The sequence below is a fragment of the Panicum virgatum genome, chromosome 5N (genome assembly GCF_016808335.1).
Source record: "Panicum virgatum strain AP13 chromosome 5N, P.virgatum_v5, whole genome shotgun sequence".
NCBI lineage: Eukaryota > Viridiplantae > Streptophyta > Magnoliopsida > Poales > Poaceae > Panicum > Panicum virgatum.
The window spans coordinates 54,078,951-54,098,679 of record NC_053149.1 but is presented as its reverse complement, the minus strand read 5'-3'; the positions used below and the strand labels follow the sequence as shown (position 1 = coordinate 54,098,679).

General features: G+C 43.2%; 2 protein-coding genes across 2 annotated transcripts; one reads left to right on the top strand and one right to left on the bottom strand.

The window, feature by feature from the left end:
- Positions 1-2,537: 2,537 nt before the first annotated feature.
- LOC120675465 lies at positions 2,538-5,461 on the bottom strand. The gene is made up of 8 exons (XM_039956666.1): positions 5,167-5,461; positions 5,009-5,072; positions 4,395-4,582; positions 4,198-4,286; positions 3,896-4,028; positions 3,498-3,590; positions 3,286-3,388; positions 2,538-2,961 (listed from the first exon to the last, which is right to left on the bottom strand). Exons 1-8 carry the CDS (start codon positions 5,320-5,322, stop codon positions 2,741-2,743), a joined length of 1,047 nt encoding a protein of 348 aa, XP_039812600.1. The 5' UTR covers positions 5,323-5,461; the 3' UTR covers positions 2,538-2,740.
- A 3,048-nt stretch (positions 5,462-8,509) lies between these two features.
- On the top strand, positions 8,510-19,721 carry LOC120675461 (alpha-amylase 3, chloroplastic-like). The gene is made up of 13 exons (XM_039956663.1): positions 8,510-8,949; positions 9,075-9,208; positions 10,053-10,107; positions 10,279-10,392; positions 10,859-10,976; positions 11,098-11,435; positions 12,487-13,115; positions 14,116-14,305; positions 15,637-15,743; positions 16,657-16,906; positions 17,555-17,677; positions 18,693-18,860; positions 18,977-19,721. The coding sequence occupies exons 1-13, from the start codon at positions 8,689-8,691 to the stop codon at positions 19,133-19,135; spliced, it is 2,646 nt and encodes an 881-aa protein (XP_039812597.1). The 5' UTR covers positions 8,510-8,688; the 3' UTR covers positions 19,136-19,721.
- The last annotated feature ends 8 nt before the right edge of the window (positions 19,722-19,729 follow it).

Sequence of the window (19,729 nt, the reverse complement as noted above, 5' to 3'; positions counted from 1 at the left end):
GCTCGCGAAACCCTAACTTCTGTCGCTGTTTTCATGGGTCTGTGCGATCTGCAACCCCCCCCCCCCCCAATCCTTGACTCTTGTCCTAAATATGTATGTCCATTTTGTTGTAATGTTCATGTATCATGTTTGGTGCATCAAGCTATTTGTAGTTCTGTTGTTGTGGTGTGCTCTGACAGACCAAACAGTCATTGTGGCCTGCATCAAGCTATTTGCAGTTCTGTTGTTGTAGTGTGCTCTGACAAAGCAAACAGTCATTGTGGCTAGTTCTGTTTGGTGGTTTCGTTCCGCGCCAAATCATTTGGCGCGGATTGATAGTTTCACGCCAAATTATTTGGTGCCTAATGCAAGCTAAACAGAGAAACTGGTCATTGTGTCTTGCTGGTTGTCATAGTTCCACGCCAAATCATTTGGCGCGAGATTTGATAGTTTCACGCCAATTTTCGTGCTCTAGTATAGCTATCATGATATTTACAGTGTGTTGTTATTGCCTATCAATTGTGGAAATGATAACTTGTCGTCACCTAGGTACGGATTTTCTCTGCTGCAAATGTTCGACAGGAGCTTCAAGAATCAATGAGAGACTACATGCGAGCATCAGTTGATATAAATGACAAAGGAGAGCTTATAGTCCCAAAGCTACTGCAGAGCTATGCCAAGGGCATTGTGGAGGACTCTCTGCTTGCTGACCGGATCTGCCGTCATCTAACCCCGGACCAAGTCGCTGCGATCCAAGATACTTCATCTTCGCACAAGCAGCGTCTCCTTGGAGTTCGCAGTTTTAGCGTTATCCCATTCGATTCAAGATTTCGGTACCTGTTCTTGTCTGACAATGTTAGGTGCCAGAACTGAAACAATCCGCATTGGATATGTGCAGGAAGTAACAAGAGTGGGCATTTTTGATATAGTGAAAACTGAAAAGATTAGCTGTTGTACATTTTGTAAATTTTGGGGGTGATTATGATTCTTCTCTGTATGTAAAAATCATAAGTTTTGTACTATAAGTAACCAACTGAACGTGCATGTGCGCGACTAGTTTTAAATAATAATAGTCATATTCAGTACATCACTGTAACTTCGATTATATATTTCAGTGTATTGGCATAATAACTGGCAAGCAACACAAAATTATGCTGCAAATTCACAGCCATTAAACCTGCACATCAAGCCAACTGAACTGAACTACACCTGTTACTGAGCTTTCTCAAGGCGCTTCTTGCTTCTGCACACGGATTCATCCAACTGAATCGGATGCAACCGAGCATTCATTTCTGAATAGGCTCGATGTCGATGAGGAGACCCTGGGACGGGTACGGCAGCGGGAACCTGGAGAAGCTGCGGTCGCAGCCGGCGGCGAGCTTCCACCTGCAGCGCGTCACGATGTAGTGAACGGCCACCAACGTCTCCACCGTGGATGATGTCCTCCCACGACAGAGCCTCCCTGGGCGCCTTGCTCCGCGCGATCTCTTCTTGCTCTGATCGAACCCCATCGTCCATGGATGGATTAGAATCCATAAAAAATTGTGCTATTGCAGTAGTGCTAGCTTATGATCAAGAATGCAAAGCTAGTTACCCTGGACAACTTTGTCGTAGGCATCCTTGTCGGCCTCGAGCTGCCGGACGAGGAAGGTGAGGAGGGCGGCGGTGGTGTCGTGCGCGGCAACCATGAGAAACATGACGTTGTCGATGATCTCCTCGTCAGGCAGGCCCTCCACGAGCATGAGGGTGACCACGTCGCTGGACGGCGAGCTCTCTCCGCGCTCCAGCTTGGCCCTCCTCTCCTTGATGACCCCAGCGACGGCGTGCCGCCCGCGGCGGCTCGCGGCGAGGCAGCGGCTGTAGGTGGAGAAGGGCAGGTTGACCGGGACCGCCCAGATGCCCCTCACCAGCTGCTGGAACTCCATCCAGAGCTCCCGCCGGACGGCGTCCCTCCCGAGGCCGAAGATGGCCGTGCACGGGAGGGAACGGTGCTCCGCCGATTGGGTCGCTGCCGCCGCCGCCTATCCGGCGGAACGAGCACCGGAGGGATGGGTAGGAGCCTAGGAGGTATAGGATGACCGCAGGAACCCGTGATTAAGAACCCCTGAGTTAGGATTTCGCGAGCTTCACGTCAACGGCCTCTGCGCTGATATTATACAATCCGGGTCCACAACCAAACGGAACATAGATCCATTATTGGGGAGGCGATCTGTGCCAGGGCAATTGGCGCGGGAACAGTGTGCCACGTCGGATCTGCTGCCGGTCAACGTGCTAGGTAGACATTCAACGACTGGGCGTGTATTAAGTAACATTCCGCGCCAACTTAATTGGCGTATCATACGTGAGCTAGATTTGGAAATAGTTTTCTGAGCAGTTTACTAGAAAATAGTTTTACAAAAGGGTCAAAACACACAAAAAAAATACTTGTACTCTCTCAGATCTGTTGGGCTTCTCCCCGCCAACCGCGGGTTACAGTAATAGTAGGCTAATGGCATTGGATTTCAAGAGAACATTTTGTATCATTCGTATAAGTTTCTACAAACTTTTTCCTGCTTTCATGACCCAAAAACCAATTTAAACATTTTGCATTATATTTAAAATTCTGTTAACTGCTCACAGTGTTCATTTTTTTAAGCTGGCCTTTCTTTTTGGGCATGTTCGTCTATTATGCCCCTTTCCTAAGCAGAAACTACATGAATAAATACCTGAATTAGGACCAGTAACTCTGTTAGTCGTATAGCCAGAAGCACCAATATCCACATCAGTTGCGGCGGTTGTGTCCCTTTTCACCACATCGGCTGCAGTGCCGTGGTTGTCGCTGCTGCTCTTTCTCTGACTTCGGCTTGCCACATGTTCGGCTATGCCCTTCCCTGCCACATAATCGGCACTTGAACTGCACTCTGGCCGAATCTTTCCTCACGGTTGGACAATAGAAGCTTCTGTGTCCTTCTTGCCTACATCTGCTGAAGTAAAATTTCACCCCTGCAAAGCATCAGTTCTGGTGTTGGTCATCAAATGTCAAGTCGATGTTGGTGACATTTACACAATTTTGTCAAAAAGAAATGTAACAAAGGAAGGCTATGGGTAATTTTGGTGGTAATACTTCCAAAAGGAACACAGACACATTGTTGAGGACAATCCAATGCAAAAGGCATCACTTATCTCTGACTGGAGAGATTTGTTCATGTACATGTTACATGCTAACTAAGAACATAAAGGCTCTAGCTGGCTAATGGCAAACTGTGTAAAACATAGTTACCTTTGACATGCATGCTAGTAGGTAAAAGGTAAAGTTATATCATTAACCTTTCATAGCAATGCTTCTCTTGAGCCGATTCTCAGGATTACTGAAGAAAGTCTTTTGAGTTTCAGAAGCATGCTTTCTTGCAGCGGCAGTACCTTTTGTTCTCTTCATGTCCAAGAAAAAAGAGGGGGGGGGGGGGGGGATGCCCAGATCAACTACTGTATTTAACAAGAACATCTCATTAGTCACTACGAATTTTTTTTGGGCATCTTACCTTGATTGCAGCAACTCTTTGAGCATGCAATTCAGGGTCTTGGTGTATAATCTTCATGTGCTTCGTAAACAATCCTGTTTGAGCATTCAGACTCTGCAATTAATATTAAGTCTTTTAAAAGTCACATGAAAAAACAATTATGAAACAAGTTCATAGAGCTCAAATGTTTTTGGATCAAAGAGAATAAACAAGGCTACATTGTTAATCATAATCAGGTAAGGTGTCTAGGTATTTAGTTAGGTACTTCTGTTATGGTGGTGCATATACGTTTTTGTCAACCTACAAAAAAATGTATGACAGATTGCAGTTTAAACAATGTTTATTGACATAAAAGGTGCAGCCGCATATGTGTGTGGCATTGTGGATGTGTCTTTCAACATGTAATGAAAATAACTTACTCTTAATGATCGGCTAATCTTCATGGTAACTTCCGGTGAAGGTGAAGGATAAGTACGCTTTGATCTTTTTGGGGTCTTGATCTTTATCTCTAACTTGTCTACTTCATCGTCTTCTTTCACTTTCAAGGGAGAGCTGCAAAAATAAAAAAACGATAGATGGCAACATATCCGGTGTTAAAAAACGTCATGCATTGTTACTTGAATAACCAATAATCGCCAACAATATTTACTTAGAATACTTGAATACAGATGGGCTAAACAATTGAAACCACAGCGAAGTCTCAAGTTGTAGAAAATGATACCTTGACCGAACTTTCTCCCATGGCTGTTCATCAACGGATTCCTGCCATATCACACACTCTCCGCCACATTGTACACACATCCTAATGCCCTGGTGGAAATGCATAGCAATAAGTTTGCAGGTTCCTGGAATTTAAATGTATTTAGGATTTATCTATTTCCCCTTCAAGAAGACTCACAAGATATCTGGAAGGTTCACCTTGCCATTGCACATAGGGCAGTCCAAGCTTGATCTGTCTACCCCGCACTGCTTGCATGGAGTGTAACCTCTACCTCTGCAGCTAGGGCAAGGCAGCTCACGGTAGTATTGCCCATTTGGACCGACCCAGGACCTCAGTTTCCCCTTCTCCGCAATAGGTGCTGTATTCCTGCAGCCAAAAGTCAAACCTAAAAAAGTGTTAGAATCTCCACTCTGTTTGAAAGGAATCCACAATCTCAAAGGCTTTTGATGGTATGCACAACATCCAAAGTCTGTTGGAATTTCAAATTTTTCCATGGACAATTTTATCCTAGGTCCCTCACAATTAACAATTCTAACAAGACATGCCCAAATCAATTAAAACAACTCGTTGGCGGTTAGGTTGAAGCACCAGGTTTGATGTTTAGTCTACAGCTATTGCGGCAAATCACCTAATGGTAAAATCAAGCGATTTTTCACATTTCAAACATAAATTCTACGAGCCAATTTGAAGAACAGTTCGCCGTTCATCAACATCCGAAATCTGAATTCTCCAATCAGCTAAGAGCCACGAGGCCACGAGCAGACCAACAAGCACAGGCATTCATGACAATCCAAGGCAGAAAAATACGTACTGTGAACGTGTTGAGCTGGCGCCGATGTCCGGGCCGAGGATATCAGCGAAAGGGTCATATGGAGCTGCAGTGGTAGTACGAACACAATTACAAAAATGGATCCAAGAGGAAGGCCCAATTGCTGGAGAAACAGGGGATTCGGAGCGCGAGCCGTATACCGGAGAGCTCGGAGCGCCGTTGCCGTCAGCCGAGGAGGCGGCGGTGCGTCCTCGTCGGAAGTGCGACGCAGGCCGCGCCCGCCCAGGCGGCCTCCACCGGGTCGCCGCGGACGGCGCGGGGGGGGGGGGGGGGGCGCACGTGAGCCAGAGCAGCATCTGGGAGAGGGTCGCGGAGGACGGACGTGTCGCGGCGGCTGGCACGCGTGTCTGCTGGTGCGTCTGCCACGAGTAGGGATAGGGAGGTGGGCGGCGGCGGCGCGGGCTGCCGGTTGCTTTCCTCCTCGGGCGTGCGTTTGTGGCTGGCGTTGCTCGAGCGGTCGAGGCTTCGAGGGGGCACCGGGGGACGGCGCGCGTTTTGAAACCGGGGCTCTGGGCCTCTGGGCGTGACCCACAAGCAGTGTGCAGCCCGGGACACGCGCCCGATGCGATCAGAGTGCGATCCAGGCCAGTGGGACACGCGCCCGATGCGATCAGAGTGCGATCCAGGCCAGTAAGGTCTTGTTTGCAAGTGCAAGAATCCTAGCGCGCAAAGAGAATCTCACATGTATGTATGGTGTAGTAAATAAAGTCTATTTGTAAAATTTTTTTAGAAATGGGTATAACTTTTCGCGACGAATCTAATGGCAGTAATTAATCGATAATTAGCTATAGTGATGCTACAGTAAGCATCATCTAATCGCGCGATCAAAGGTGTCATTGGATTCTTCAGGATCACTAGCGCGGGGTTCTGAAGTTGGTTTTGTAAACTGACTTTGTTTGATACCGTAATTAGTGGTCAAAGTTGTTACTATTCCTAGCGCTCTACAATTCTAGCACGAACCAAACAGGGCCTAGCATGAGTAGCACAAATTTTGATTAAGAATTAGAGGTACTAAATAAAAATAGTTTGCAAAATTAATTCTATAATCTCTGCGCTACTTCGTGAGACGAATCTAATGAGGCCTTTGACCGCACGATTAGATGTTAGTTACTGTAGACAGTCATCAATTAATTACCGTCATTAGATTTATCACGAAAAATTATACCCATCCGTAAAAAAGTTTTGCAAATAAATTTCATTTAGTTCATACAGATAACATTCCTTTTTATGCTACTCATGCTATTGTCATCCAAACGGGCCCCCACCTCCACCCAACGTTGGCTACCTGCGGCGCAGCAGGTACCAGATGCTTGGTGATTCAGTCCAAGGCCGTGTTTGGTTGCGCTCTGTAAAGTTTTTGAAAAGACATCTTTCTATATTTGAAGTACTAAACATAGATTATTCACAAAAATAATTACAGAACTCGTCTGTAAATCGCGAGACGAATCTAATGAGCCTAATTAATCCGTCATTAGAGGTTGTTTACTGTAGCATTACTGTAGCAATTTAGCATCTGATTACAGTCTAATTAGGTTCATTAGATTCGTCTCGCCATTTACAGACAGCAGTAGCAATGCGTTTTTTATTTCGTCTAGATTTAAGTCTCTATGTAGGTGTCGGAAAAAAAATTTGGAATTTGGAAGTTTGCAACCAAACACGGGCCAAGACTAACGCCTTTTGCCTCTTCGTTGAAACTCATAGCCATAAGTAGGTCCTGTTTGGAGCGCGAGAAAAATAGTATTCGGGAAGGTCTTGTTTGAGTGAGAGAAAAACTCTCGCTGTATCCCTATGGTATCTGGACAGTTTCCTGGAACTCAGCACGTTTCAAATAGCCTGTAATGCCTGCTATTCTATGGATGTACCTCGTAGCCTTTGTTCCACTGTCCACTTTGAATTTTTAGACGTGGTTCTGACTATTTGATCCCTGTAGTTTGGTCTAGGTTCTTATTTTGGCTTCACATTATGTTGTCTGGTAATGCATCGGATGTTGTATTATGACTGGCCTGGAGCATCTAGTAACACTGCTACTTTATCATAGCAAAGGTCTCCAACATAACATTTCAAGGTGTTTCCTCCCTATTTTTCATGTACGCAGCAGCCTTGAAGATTGGCAAAAGAGCCATGATAGAGAAAAAAAGATAAGCACCGCAACGGAGTGATGTTTGGATTGCTGTGCAGCTGTTGCGGAATATCGTTCCGACTGTTCAGCAACGCCTCCTGAGCTAGTGAAAAGGCTCGTGTGATGCGCGTAGGGGGTAGTTCCTTTACACTGCAATCTTACAAGTGATTGCTACAGCTGCAGTGGACCGGACCAAGACAATAGTGATGTGGGCCTACATCCCAGTTCCCAGATATGGTGGCTGTGGCCTGTCACATGTGGCCCAGTATTTGACTCTCTGTTCGAATCCCTTATTTAGGTGAACCAACCAAACTCTAGGTGAAGTGTTGAACCACAAAAAGAATAAGTGTAGTTCTTAAAGTTGTATAAATTTGCAAATAATTCGTAGACGGCAGTTGAATCTCCAAGTTTTTCACCACAATTCTTCTCTAGCACTAGCATACCTGGCATGCATGCATGATGCATCACCGTGTGTCGTCCTCCCCGAGCAAGCCCGCTTCCGGTCTTCCGGACAAGTGAAGGACACGTGGCGCTCGGGCAATGACCCCACGCTCCCGGGACGCTCTCCCCCTTTCTGTCCTCCCCACGCTTTCTCCGGTAAATTAATTAGTACCGCTAACCGAGGGCTCCGGGATCCCAAAATTAGCAATTAACTTTTCCCCTCCCCGCGCGCGGGGCCCTCGCGGCTCTCCCCACCAGGGTTCACCGAACCGGTGGGAACGGGTCCGGTTCCGGTTTCGGCCGGTACCCAACCGGTCAAAATTTAAAATTTAAATTTAAATTCAAACAATTAAAAATTCCCAAAAAATTCTTAAAAATATTTCAAGTTGTGATGAATCTAATTGTATCAAATTTTCTCAAAAATTTGTTCATTTAGTATAGTTTGCGGGGATTTAAAGTTAAATCAAAAAAGAAAAAGAAAAAAATGAGCCGGCCCATTAAGGCCCACCAGTCAAACCGGCCGGTAAACCGGTTGCACGGGAGCTTTTAAATTTGGATTTGAATTCAAACCGGTCAAACCGACCAGTAAACTGGTAAAACCGGCTGGTAAACCGGTCGGAACCGGTTGCACGAGAACTTTTGAATTTATTTGAATTTGGATTTGAATTCAACCGGTTTCCACCGATTACTGGTCCAACCGGTCCGGTAAATCGGAACTGGTGGCCGGCGGTTTGGATTAACCGGTAGGGGAAAAAACCCTGCTCCCCACCGGCCACCGCCGTCCGGCCCTCGCTATCGCCCTGACTCGTGGGCCCGCGAAACAATCTTCTCCCCCGCCCCCCTTTTGCCTTTCCTGCCACGTAATCCGGCCCGTGGATATCTCGCTCCTTTTCCGGGGCCATTTCTTATTCCCAACTCATCTCGCCTCGCTTTGCACCCCCTTCTTGTCTACCTCTTCCCTTCCGTTCCCTTCCCATTCCCACAGCCTCCGCTCCTTCACACACGCGCACAGCACAAGCACGCATCGTCGCATCCCACATACCAACCCAGAGCCTCTCTCTCACACAGGTGGAGAGGGAGAGGGAAATAGGGAGGGAGCGCGATGTCGGTGGGGAGCGGGTGCATTACGGCGATCCCGGGCGTGGCCCCGCAGCCGAGGGCCGGGCTGCTCGGGGGCGTCTTCCTGCAGGTGGCCGCGGCGCGGCCGCGGGCCGGGCGGTGCCGCGCCACGCAGCACGGGCGCGTGAGGCTCGGCGGCTGCGTCGTGGCTCGAGCTGGCGCGGCCGAGACTCCGGTGGCTGGCGCCGGCGAGGACGCCGGAGCCGTGTTGTCCGAGAAGTTCCCCCTGCGCCGATGCCAAACGGTAGCCTGTTTGCTCTAGCCCGCATCCGCGTTGCCTGATCCCGTGCTAAAACGATCTGTTTCCATTGCTGTGGGGCTGCTGGTGGTGATGGGGTTGTGATCGTGTCGTGATTGGTGAATACGCAGGTGGAAGGGAAGGCGTGGGTGAGGGTGGACGCGGAGCCAGATGGGGACGGCAAGTGCAAGGTCGTGGTCGGATGCGATGTGGCGGGGAAGTGGATACTGCACTGGGGCGTCTCTTACGACGGTGAGCATGGGAGGTAATAACTATTAGTACCTTCTCTTCTCTTGCTCCTTTTATTTTACTTTGTTTTTTTTTGGATTTGGATGCGTTCTTGTGTTCGTGGATCGCAGTTGGTGCATTGTTATGAAAAACAGATGGGACTAACAATAAGCTCAGACAGCCCACTTTGACCATGTTTCAGCGCGTTTTGTCCTGTCGTAGGTAGCTCCTGGTTCAACGTTTGTGTAGTTGTGACATGGTAGACCATGCAGTCTGTGATCTAGCTTTGTATTCGATTAGGTGAAATCATGACCATGCTCAGTTAAAAAATGATTAATAGGCGGGCACGCTGTTGCCCCTCTGCTATCCTGGAGGGCGCGAAACTTGAAAATAGTGTTTTATTTTATCGGATGAGGGGATGGCGTTCCAGAAGTTTGGCTGGTTCCTACTTGATTATATCGTGCACGCCTTAAATTTCACAATTGTTTTATTTAGAACTAGAAAGTAGAATCTGAACGCACTTTATGGCTTCACGACATGAAGGAAAATTGGAAGAAGTTATTGTAATCAGATTGGTTACTGGTTGTTATGTTTCCTTGATTTTGACCCCCTCAATGTATTCTTGATATCCTGTACTTATATCAGTTGAAAAAGGAATTTTCCTCATAATGTAATTATCTAGATTTGTCGTTTCTTCGTTTCTTTTGTATGTATTCAAGCTTCAAAACTAAGGCTTTAGTATTTTTCCCAGAAAAGAAAAACGAAATAATCGGTTGCCTTTTTCCCCCCCTTCTATTGATGCATTCAGATCCTACCCTCTTGGACCCAAAAATGTGTAATGACCAATTTCATCTCATCATTTGCTCTCTATGGATTTGCAGCAAATGGGATCAGCCTCCTTCAGAAATGCGACCAGCTGGTTCTGTTCCAGTCAAGGTTATTTAATTCTTGTGAACACTGTTTCAGCACTTGATTAGATTGTAGCTATTTTCACTGGCATGTGTGTGTCAATGTGATACAAATATGCCAGAAACTGATTTCTGAGACAGTATAATATCTATTGGCTTTCTTAATTATTCTTTAGCTGGACAATATTTGAAATTTCAGGACTATGCAATTGAAACACCATTGGAGACTTTACCCAATTCGGAGGGCCGGTATGAAGTGCAAATCAAATTTGATAAGGACACTCCAATTGCAGCCATCAATTTTGTCCTCAAGGTTCTGGCTTTTAACTATTGCATAGCTTCCATCGTTATGAGTTGATGATGCTATGCTTCCCGACTCTTGTACTCTCTAGTTGATGCCAGTTGAAACAATAGCTGAACTCACTTAAAATGGAATTCAATTTTCACGTGTTCTAGTTGTTTATGAAAATGATAACATGCACCACGGAACTATGCCTCGTCTGAGCCGATTATTTTGATAGATTTATATGTAGGGGTGGTAAAGGGTCTTAAAATTCGACTTAGATAATCTAAGGGCTGGGCTCTAATCTTATACAATTTTGAGCTAAAATTATATAAGGGCCAAGTTGGATTGTGAAGAGGTCATTAGGGCCATGATCCGTTACCACCCTTAATTATACATTGTTTAAACCCTATGTGCTTCTTTGTGTCGATTATCTTTTATTATGGGTTTAGTTTGCTTGCACATTGAATGCCTCAATTCATTCTTACCTTGATAGGAAGAGGAAACAGGTGCATGGTTTCAGCATAAGGGCAGGGATTTCAGAATACCCTTGAGTGGATCCTTCGACGGTGGAGTTCCATTTGGAGCGAACCAAGATATTGGTGTATGGCCAGGTATTAAGAGTTTGAATAACTATTGCACTCTTTCGATCAATATAGTGGCTTGACACCGATTAATATCTACTCCCTCTGTCTAGGAAAGTTATCTTGACATATTGACTGTCTTATTTCTTAGGAGATTTGGGGCATTTGAAGAAACATGAAGGATCTAATGCTCAGCCACAAGAAACTATACCTGGGGGTACAGGTTTAAGTGGAAAACATATTTCAGGGTTCTACCAGGAATTCCAAATTATAAAATCAGAGTACACTCAGAACTTTGTAACTGTTACTGTGAAGAGGGATAATAAAACACATAAAAGGCTTGTGGAATTTGACACTGATATTCCTGGAGAAGTTATCCTTCATTGGGGAGTTTGCAGAGATAATAACATGACATGGGAGATCCCGCCAGAACCACATCCACCGACAACGAAAATCTTCCGACAGAAAGCTCTTCAGACCTTGCTACAGGTACTTTCATATTAGCTTGAAGGCTGCTGGGAATCAAAGGAGCAAAATTGAACTGTATTAATTAAAAGAATGATCGAAATGAATTAGCTGGATGTGCCCCCATTAATTAGGCAAAGGAGTTTCCACGTAGGAGTACACGGGGCACACTTGCATTGTTTTATTTTATGATTCCAAGTTTCCAACCATCTTACCAAAATTTAAAACTATTTCATTTGCCCCATCTGAGACTATACAAACTAGGAAGCATTATAGATTACAGTCGTAAGTTAGGTTGGTTGCCCACAACAGGAATCCCATTGTATAAATTTGATAATTTTTAAGTGCACTTCTTAACTTGTTTGAAGAACAGTACGCCTGAGAATTTGAAAAACTGAAATATAAAGGTGGCTTTATTATATGCCCTCTCCCACAAGTTTAAAAGAAAAATGTTTCCTTAGATCTATACTTTATCCTGTGATATTATCTCGTTGTTAGGAGGGTAAGTTCTTTATGGTTCCCCCTTCACCAGGAAGAACCTACTAAATAAGTTCAGTTATTTGAAGTCTTAGGCTCCTTTTGGTTCTAAGAATAAGAATTGGATAGGATGAATTGAATTGGGTTATCAAAATACTACCTTAATGCTACATTGAATTCTATTCTTGAAATATGTCCAATTCTAATTCCTGAATTCCTAGCCTGATTCAGACATCCAAGCGCTATCTTAATGGACTTCAGAGATTTCAAATTGACTAAAAATATAAATTTGGTTCGAGAAAAAAAATTGTACCTTTGTGTATTATTTTCTCTGAACTGCTATATCCATGGAATTGCTTTCTTCCTGGTTAGTAAAGTGAGAACCAACTACTTACAGCTTGCCATCTTTCAGCTCAAAGTATAGCGCAATGCTTATTTAAGTTCTCTTTGTAATTTTGTCATATGCTCTACTGACGCTCAAAAAGAATTTGTTGTTACTTCTCCATTTGGTTGATCATTTGTATTTTTTTATTCAATGACTTTAGCATAGTGAAATCAGTGAAGCTTTGCTCATCACACATCATATCTGTTACTGCAGGCAAAAGCTGATGGAAGAGGCAATTCTCTATCATTCTTACTAGATGCAGAGTATTCTGGTCTGTTTTTTGTGCTCAAACTTGATGAGTATACTTGGTTGAGAAATCTGGACAATGGATCCGATTTCTTCATTTCTCTTACAAGAATGGAAGAACGTGGAAGCATCCAAGATCTTGGTAAGGTTGAGCCACAAAAATTTGATAAGCCTTCACAAACTGATGGTATAATCAGTGATATAAGAAATCTGGTGGTTGGCCTATCGTCTAGAAGAGGTCAGAGAGCTAAGAATAAAGTTCTGCAAGAGGATATCCTGCAAGAAATTGAAAGGCTAGCAGCAGAAGCTTATAGCATTTTTAGGAGCCCTACTATTGATTCCGTTGAGGCATCTGTAGATCTCGATGATCCATCAATCGCAAAGCCAGCTTGTTCTGGCACTGGATCTGGCTTCGAAATATTGTGCCAAGGATTTAATTGGGAATCTCATAAGTCAGGGAAATGGTATGTTGAACTTGGTAAAAAGGCCAAGGAGTTGTCATCCCTTGGCTTTACCATTGTTTGGTCACCACCACCTACTGATTCTGTGTCACCTGAAGGATACATGCCAAGGGATTTATATAATCTGAACTCCAGGTATATATTTGTGTGCAAAATCATTCTTTTAAGTTTTGTTGTATATATTACTTTTACTTCATCTGTTTATGTTTTGTAGGATAGTACCTCCTTCAAGATCTCTTATACTGGCATAGTCTGTAAATGTGCAAGAGCCACCTTCTCTTTAATCTTGATCCTAATAAGTAGATTGAATTGGCAGCCATTCTTAGGAGCTTTAAATTATCAGTGGTTTACCCTGAAGTGCATTTTCAGAACTTGATTATTACTCAAGATAGAAACAACCGCTCATTTTGAACTAAATATGCGAAACCATCGTTTTCTCCTGAGATAAGTGCAAACACTGCCATCATATTCTTTCCTGCGAGGATTATTCTTTATTCATCCTGGCTAGAAGTTTGGTGAACTTATATGTCATGAAGTTAGCAGACTAGCTATGTATGATTTTTCTCACATAAAGGAGCAAACATGATTATTGCCAAGTAACTAGCAAACTTATCAGCAATTTTCCTTCTTGATAAAATAATAAAGTGTTGCGTGTCCTTAGATAACTGGCATAGCCATGTAGTTATGTTGCATTACCACAGAGAACATGGATTTTGATAAAAAAAAATTATAGGTAGATACAGAGTACTTAGAAACTGATGTCGCAGACCATTAGGTACTATACCTTTTCATTTCCTTGATCTATAGTACCATTGAGATTTCGGGAAAGACTCTTTTCGGGTAAACATTGTGACTGGTGTATAGGGCTCTAAAGGCTTTCCTACTATTTTCTCTGTAGAGGCATAGCAAAGCCACTGTTTGCAGTTAGGGCGATAAACTATCCTCACTTGGTTCTGCCACCTATTGCTTAATTTAGTTGACCCTGGCTAATCTTAGAAGGCTTGTTGTTTTTCCGTTTACCTTGCACAGAAGTCAATGATCTTCAGAGTTAAAATCCAGGTTCTTAAAAAGTATATATCATGAACCCATCATGCAAACTGATGTTGTGCACTAACATGATAAACCGATATTTCAGATATGGGACCATGGATGAGTTGAAGGAGCTTGTGAAGATTTTCCATGAAGCTGACATCAAGGTTCTTGGTGATGCTGTTCTAAATCACAGGTGTGCTCAGTTTCAGAATAACAATGGTGTCTGGAATATTTTTGGTGGCCGTATGAACTGGGATGATCGAGCGGTTGTAGCAGATGATCCACATTTCCAGGTAAGGCCTTTCTCTTCCAAGATACTAGAATACTGAAATATGATTCTCCATAGAAAATACAGTGGGGGTAAGTTTGTTTAAGAAAGCTGTATTGAACATAGTTTTGCCAGCGGGAATGGATTTAAAAAAAAATATTGGCCAAGTCTCAAGATTGTTCATGCTTAATTGCTCCAAACTGGTTTGAACATGACTGAACATACTGGTTTTACACTGAACCATAACCAGCGGCTCACACATGCATGTCAAATTAATTTGCATGCAAGGGTTGAAACATGGACTTGAAGATAGGCAAGGGAAGTGCCTGTGAAGACACACTGCAAACCGGGCAGTGACGTGTTAGATATGTATGGAAAATAAAGGCTCCCATAATATATTTCTTTGCGATGCTATGACCAATATTATTTTACTTTTTTTCCAAACTGGTGGCTGGACCATTGAACCAATGGTCTGACTGGCAATCCTATGAAATGAGCAACTCACTTGTTCAGCTATTAAATCTATGGTTAAATTCCTATATGAAAACTCGTTTAATCAAGAACAGGGCATAGTCGCCCCTGTGAACACTCAAATAGGTGCCTTAGATACAGTTAAGCTGATGTTGACAATACACTGCAGGCATCACAGATACCTTGGATGCAACCCCTGTGAGCTCCCTATTTAAACTCTAAATTTTCTCTTCTGGGTCCTTCATTGTGCGGCAACAAGTTTTAGCAACATGAACATATAAATTTGGTCATTTTCTTCCTTCACATTAAGTAGGAGTTGAGTTCACCAATATATAACTCTAATGGGGCTTGTCAAATCTTTCTGCTTGCATATATAATATATTTAGTATTGGCAGCAAATGCACAGTTTAGCATCCATACTCTGAATCATAAAGAAATCCAGGGAACTTGACCTTAGTTCCTGTTGGAATATAAGTGAATTGCCCACCTCTCCCCATCAGCTTAAGTTTTTGGGTTGAACTGGTTGGCGCATGCAACTCAATATGGTATCAAAGCCAGAGGTCTCGAGTTCGAATCCTGGTTAGCGCAATTAAATAAAATAATTGTTGCTCGCTCCTATTCCACGTATGAGGCCTGAGGGAGACTCCACGTGAGGGGGAGTGTTGGAATATAAGTGAATTGCCCACCTCTCCCCATCAGCCTAAGCTTTGGGTTGAACTGGTTGGCGCATGCAACTCAATAGTTCCAAAAGGGGGAACGAAAAGAAACTTATTTAACTTCAGCAGTCATTGAAAATTTAAGTTTGTGCATCTATTACTATTTAGTTTCACTAATGTTATACAAAAGTGCATTTTTTATGTTGGGGTAAAACTCTTATCCCTGTAGGGAAGAGGAAACAAGAGTAGTGGAGATAACTTCCATGCAGCACCAAACATTGATCACTCCCAGGAGTTTGTGAGGAATGATCTTAAAGAATGGCTTTGCTGGATGAGGTCTGTTATTCTGTCATTTCTTGCTCAAAGCTCCTCCATTAGGACCATTACTCATGCTTCATTGTTTGTGGACATATGCATTAGCCTTGCAAATGTCTTTTGCTGCAGCATCCCCATAGGTTGAGTAAATAAATACCATGTATGTGCAATATTTGTGGACATAACTTGCATCAAGTGCCTGTTTTCACTTGCCTTGTGTCACTTTCGCAAGCTCTTCTATCTCTCTCATGTTTTTTTTTGGTTAAAGCATTCGATATATACTGTACCCTGCTTAGCTCAATAACAAATTCAAAGGAATGAATTGTACACAGAAGCCCTGCAAATTGTCATCAGTTTACCACCAGATCTTTTGGGGTAAGAAATGTGTATGGCTGTATGCTTGGTGCAGCTACCCTGCCTAGATCCTACAACAAATTGGAATGAACAAATGGTGCACTACAAACTCTAAAAAGTCTCTTCAGTTCATCTCTCCTTGACTTTCTGGATATGTACTTGTGGATGATCGATCCTGTTAGTTAATGTAATTGTGGATGTGCTTGCGTTTTTAGTAAAGTGCCACAGCCATCGGGAAATTTAATTTCACTCCCGATTGGTTATCAAAATCAAGTTATTCAGGAGTTAAGACATCTTAATGTCAACGATGTTCTTTTATTTTTATTCTCGAATAACAATGTTCCTTTATCAGAAGGAAATTATATATTCCTTACTTTGAGGGTAGGAAATGTGATATTCATCTTCCACTGCTCTAAGATAGGAACAGTAGCTTGCAGATTCTAATGTGGTTAATATATGTTCAATTAGCTGGACGAGATAAGTTGGGTTGTATAGTGTTGGATGAAATATCAGCATAATAGCATGTTTGTCCAAATGTCAGCGTAAGAGTATGTTTTATTCATACCTGTTCTGCTTGCAGAAAGGAAGTAGGATATGATGGATGGAGACTTGACTTTGTTCGTGGTTTTTGGGGTGGATATGTCAAAGATTATTTGGAAGCAAGTGAGCCATACTTTGCAGTAGGAGAGTACTGGGACTCCCTCAGTTACACTTATGGGGAAATGGACTACAATCAAGATGCCCACAGGCAGAGAATTGTTGATTGGATAAATGCTACAAAGGGAACTGCCGGTGCATTTGATGTCACTACCAAAGGAATACTTCATGCGGTAAGATGTCCTTTTTCTTCCTCGAATACTATGTGTTAAGCTGTCAGCTTACAAAAACATGTTCTACAGTAGTTACGGGCAGAGTTTCAAAACTGTAAGAAGTTACATGTATGCTGTTTCAAACTTCCAGTAACGTCTAGTTAGCAACCAGAGCTCAAAACTTAGTTGAAAAACAGCTCAAAATGGAATGACTTGATCCTGGTACCCACAGATTTTCACCTCCAGGCAGTACCTGAATTTGTAACCTGGCTTCTATATTCGAACAATCCTTATGTTTGGGCAGTTGGGCCATAACTTCATGTCTTTTTTCTTCTTCGTGGTATGAGGTCTGGAGAATAGTATAATTTTATTTATTGGTGCTCCAATATTTCTGGCAAGCATTTAGTGCGTTGACACCTGTTATGGAGATGCAACATGTGAAGCCATCTTTATGTAGATTAATTTTAAAAACATGCATCTTTCATTGTTAAACTGGCATGGTGACAACCCCTGAATTGGTTTGCTTGTAAGAGTAAACTCATCTAGTGATAGAATGACTAGCCCTTCCTCATCATTGGGGGGAGATGCTTTTGTAATCTTGCGCCGTGACATCTCCTTACATTTACTGATTTACCTATTTTTTATATGGAATTTACTTTTGCAACACAGGCGCTTGAAAGATCTGAGTATTGGCGCTTGTCTGATGAAAAAGGAAAACCCCCTGGAGTATTGGGTTGGTGGCCTTCCCGAGTTGTCACATTCATAGAGAATCATGATACTGGCTCTACTCAGGTATATCCCAATCTTTGACCCTCTTAACCGACTACTCCCAAGTCAGTTTAGATCTACCTCTACCCCTCTTTACCTTATCAACACGCTTTAGCACCCCACTACGCACCGGTGCCTCCGGAGGCCTCCGTTGGACATGTCCAAACCATCTCAACCGATGTTGAGTAAGCTTCTCCTCAATTGGTGCCACCCCTACCCTTTCCCGAATAGCTTTGTTCCGGACTCTATCCCTCTTGTGTGCCCGCAAAACCACCGTAACATCCGCATCTCTGCCACACTCAGTTGCTGGACATGTCGCCTTTTTGTAGGCCAACTATCCATTTCAACCTTTTGAGACATAAGTGGACATATCCCTAGTTTAATTGCATTTGCATAGAAGTAGCAAGAAACGCTTACACCTGATGTTGAATAACCTGATTGTTTTGGTGCATTTGTTCCCAATATTTGTAAACTTAGATGTCCGATCCTTATTGATCCAATATTTTGTATTTCAAACCCTAATAGAAATAAATGTTGTCTCACCCTGTTCATCGTTGAACTCTTTTGAATCTTTAAGTCCTTAAGGTCGCCTCCAACAGTTAAGAACCAACACTAGCTCTTATGTCTATGTGGCATTCTCCACCTCAACAATAAGTAGTACAAGAGATAATTCTCCCAATGGTTTGACTTTTTGCACACAACCCAATATTTTTTGATGAAACACACAACCCAATATGAAGTGGCCCCATGCACCATCCTCACATAATCTGCACTTCTGGAGTTACGTGTGAGAGACTATTCTCTTGATCACGAGATAGCTTTTCTCTGCATCTTCTCCTACTAGAACTTAATATGATTTGGCAGCCTTTTGAGCTAGCTGACATGTAGCCTTGGAGGAGGCAATCTCTTGAATTGTTGTCATATTTTCAATGCAGCTATATTCTAAGAATTTTACCAGATTCACCTGCCTTGAAAGCTGTCTGAACCTGCAAGTTTTACTGCCTCCTGTCGGCCTTACAGTTTCTGGCACTCTGCACAGGGTCATTGGAGATTCCCCTATGGTATGGAGTTGCAAGGATATGCCTACATCCTGACGCACCCTGGCACTCCAGCAGTCTTCTATGATCACATTTTTTCACACTTACAACCAGAGATCGCCAAATTTATCAACATCCGACAACGTCAAAAGATTCATTGCCGCAGCAAGGTAAAAATGCAACTAAACTGCAACACCCCCCCCTCCCGCGCGCGCACGGGTGTATATGCATAATGATTATAATTTGTTATGTTTTGACCGTTTGTTACATAATACATCACTTACAGATCAAGATACTCAAGGCAGAAAGGAGTTTATATGCTGCTGAAATCGATGAGAAGTTAATAATGAAAATAGGCTCAGAACATTTTGAGCCAAGCGGTCCCCAGAACTGGATTGTTGCTGCCGAGGGTCAAGAATACAAAATCTGGGAAGTGTCTTCATAGGCCTGACTGGCCTAATTGCTAAAAACTAGATATCAGGTATAGCTCATGGGGGATGTTTGGATGGTCCAGAATTAGTTCACATATGAACTGAATCTGAAATTTCTAGAGCAATCTGCTTCTTCCAAACGAGCTAGCAGAAAGTTGAATTGCATAATGCTAGGAAACTGAATCTGAAATTTCTAGAGCAATCTGCTTCTTCCAAACGAGCTAGCAGAAAGTTGAACTGCATAATGCTAGGAAACAGCGTCGCAATGGTCAAGCTGACAGGCTGCTGCTGCTGCTGCTGCTGACAAGCAAGAGAGGCAACAGTAAGAGCTTTGGCGATGGTCCGATGGAAGCATTTGCCGTACAGAAAGAGCTGTGCTGACGCGATGCTATATATAATAGTCGAACATTTGATATGATGCAGAACTACCTGTTATGTAGGCACATTGCCCATTCATCTAGCTCTGTTGTGCTAATCAGCACGTATGCAAGATATGCCTCCAATATGTTGGAGCTATGTAATACTATACACATTTGCGAAGTATATATGCAAGTGCGAAGTTAGAGCCTTTACAATAGATTACTTATCCCTTGTACACTATATATTTT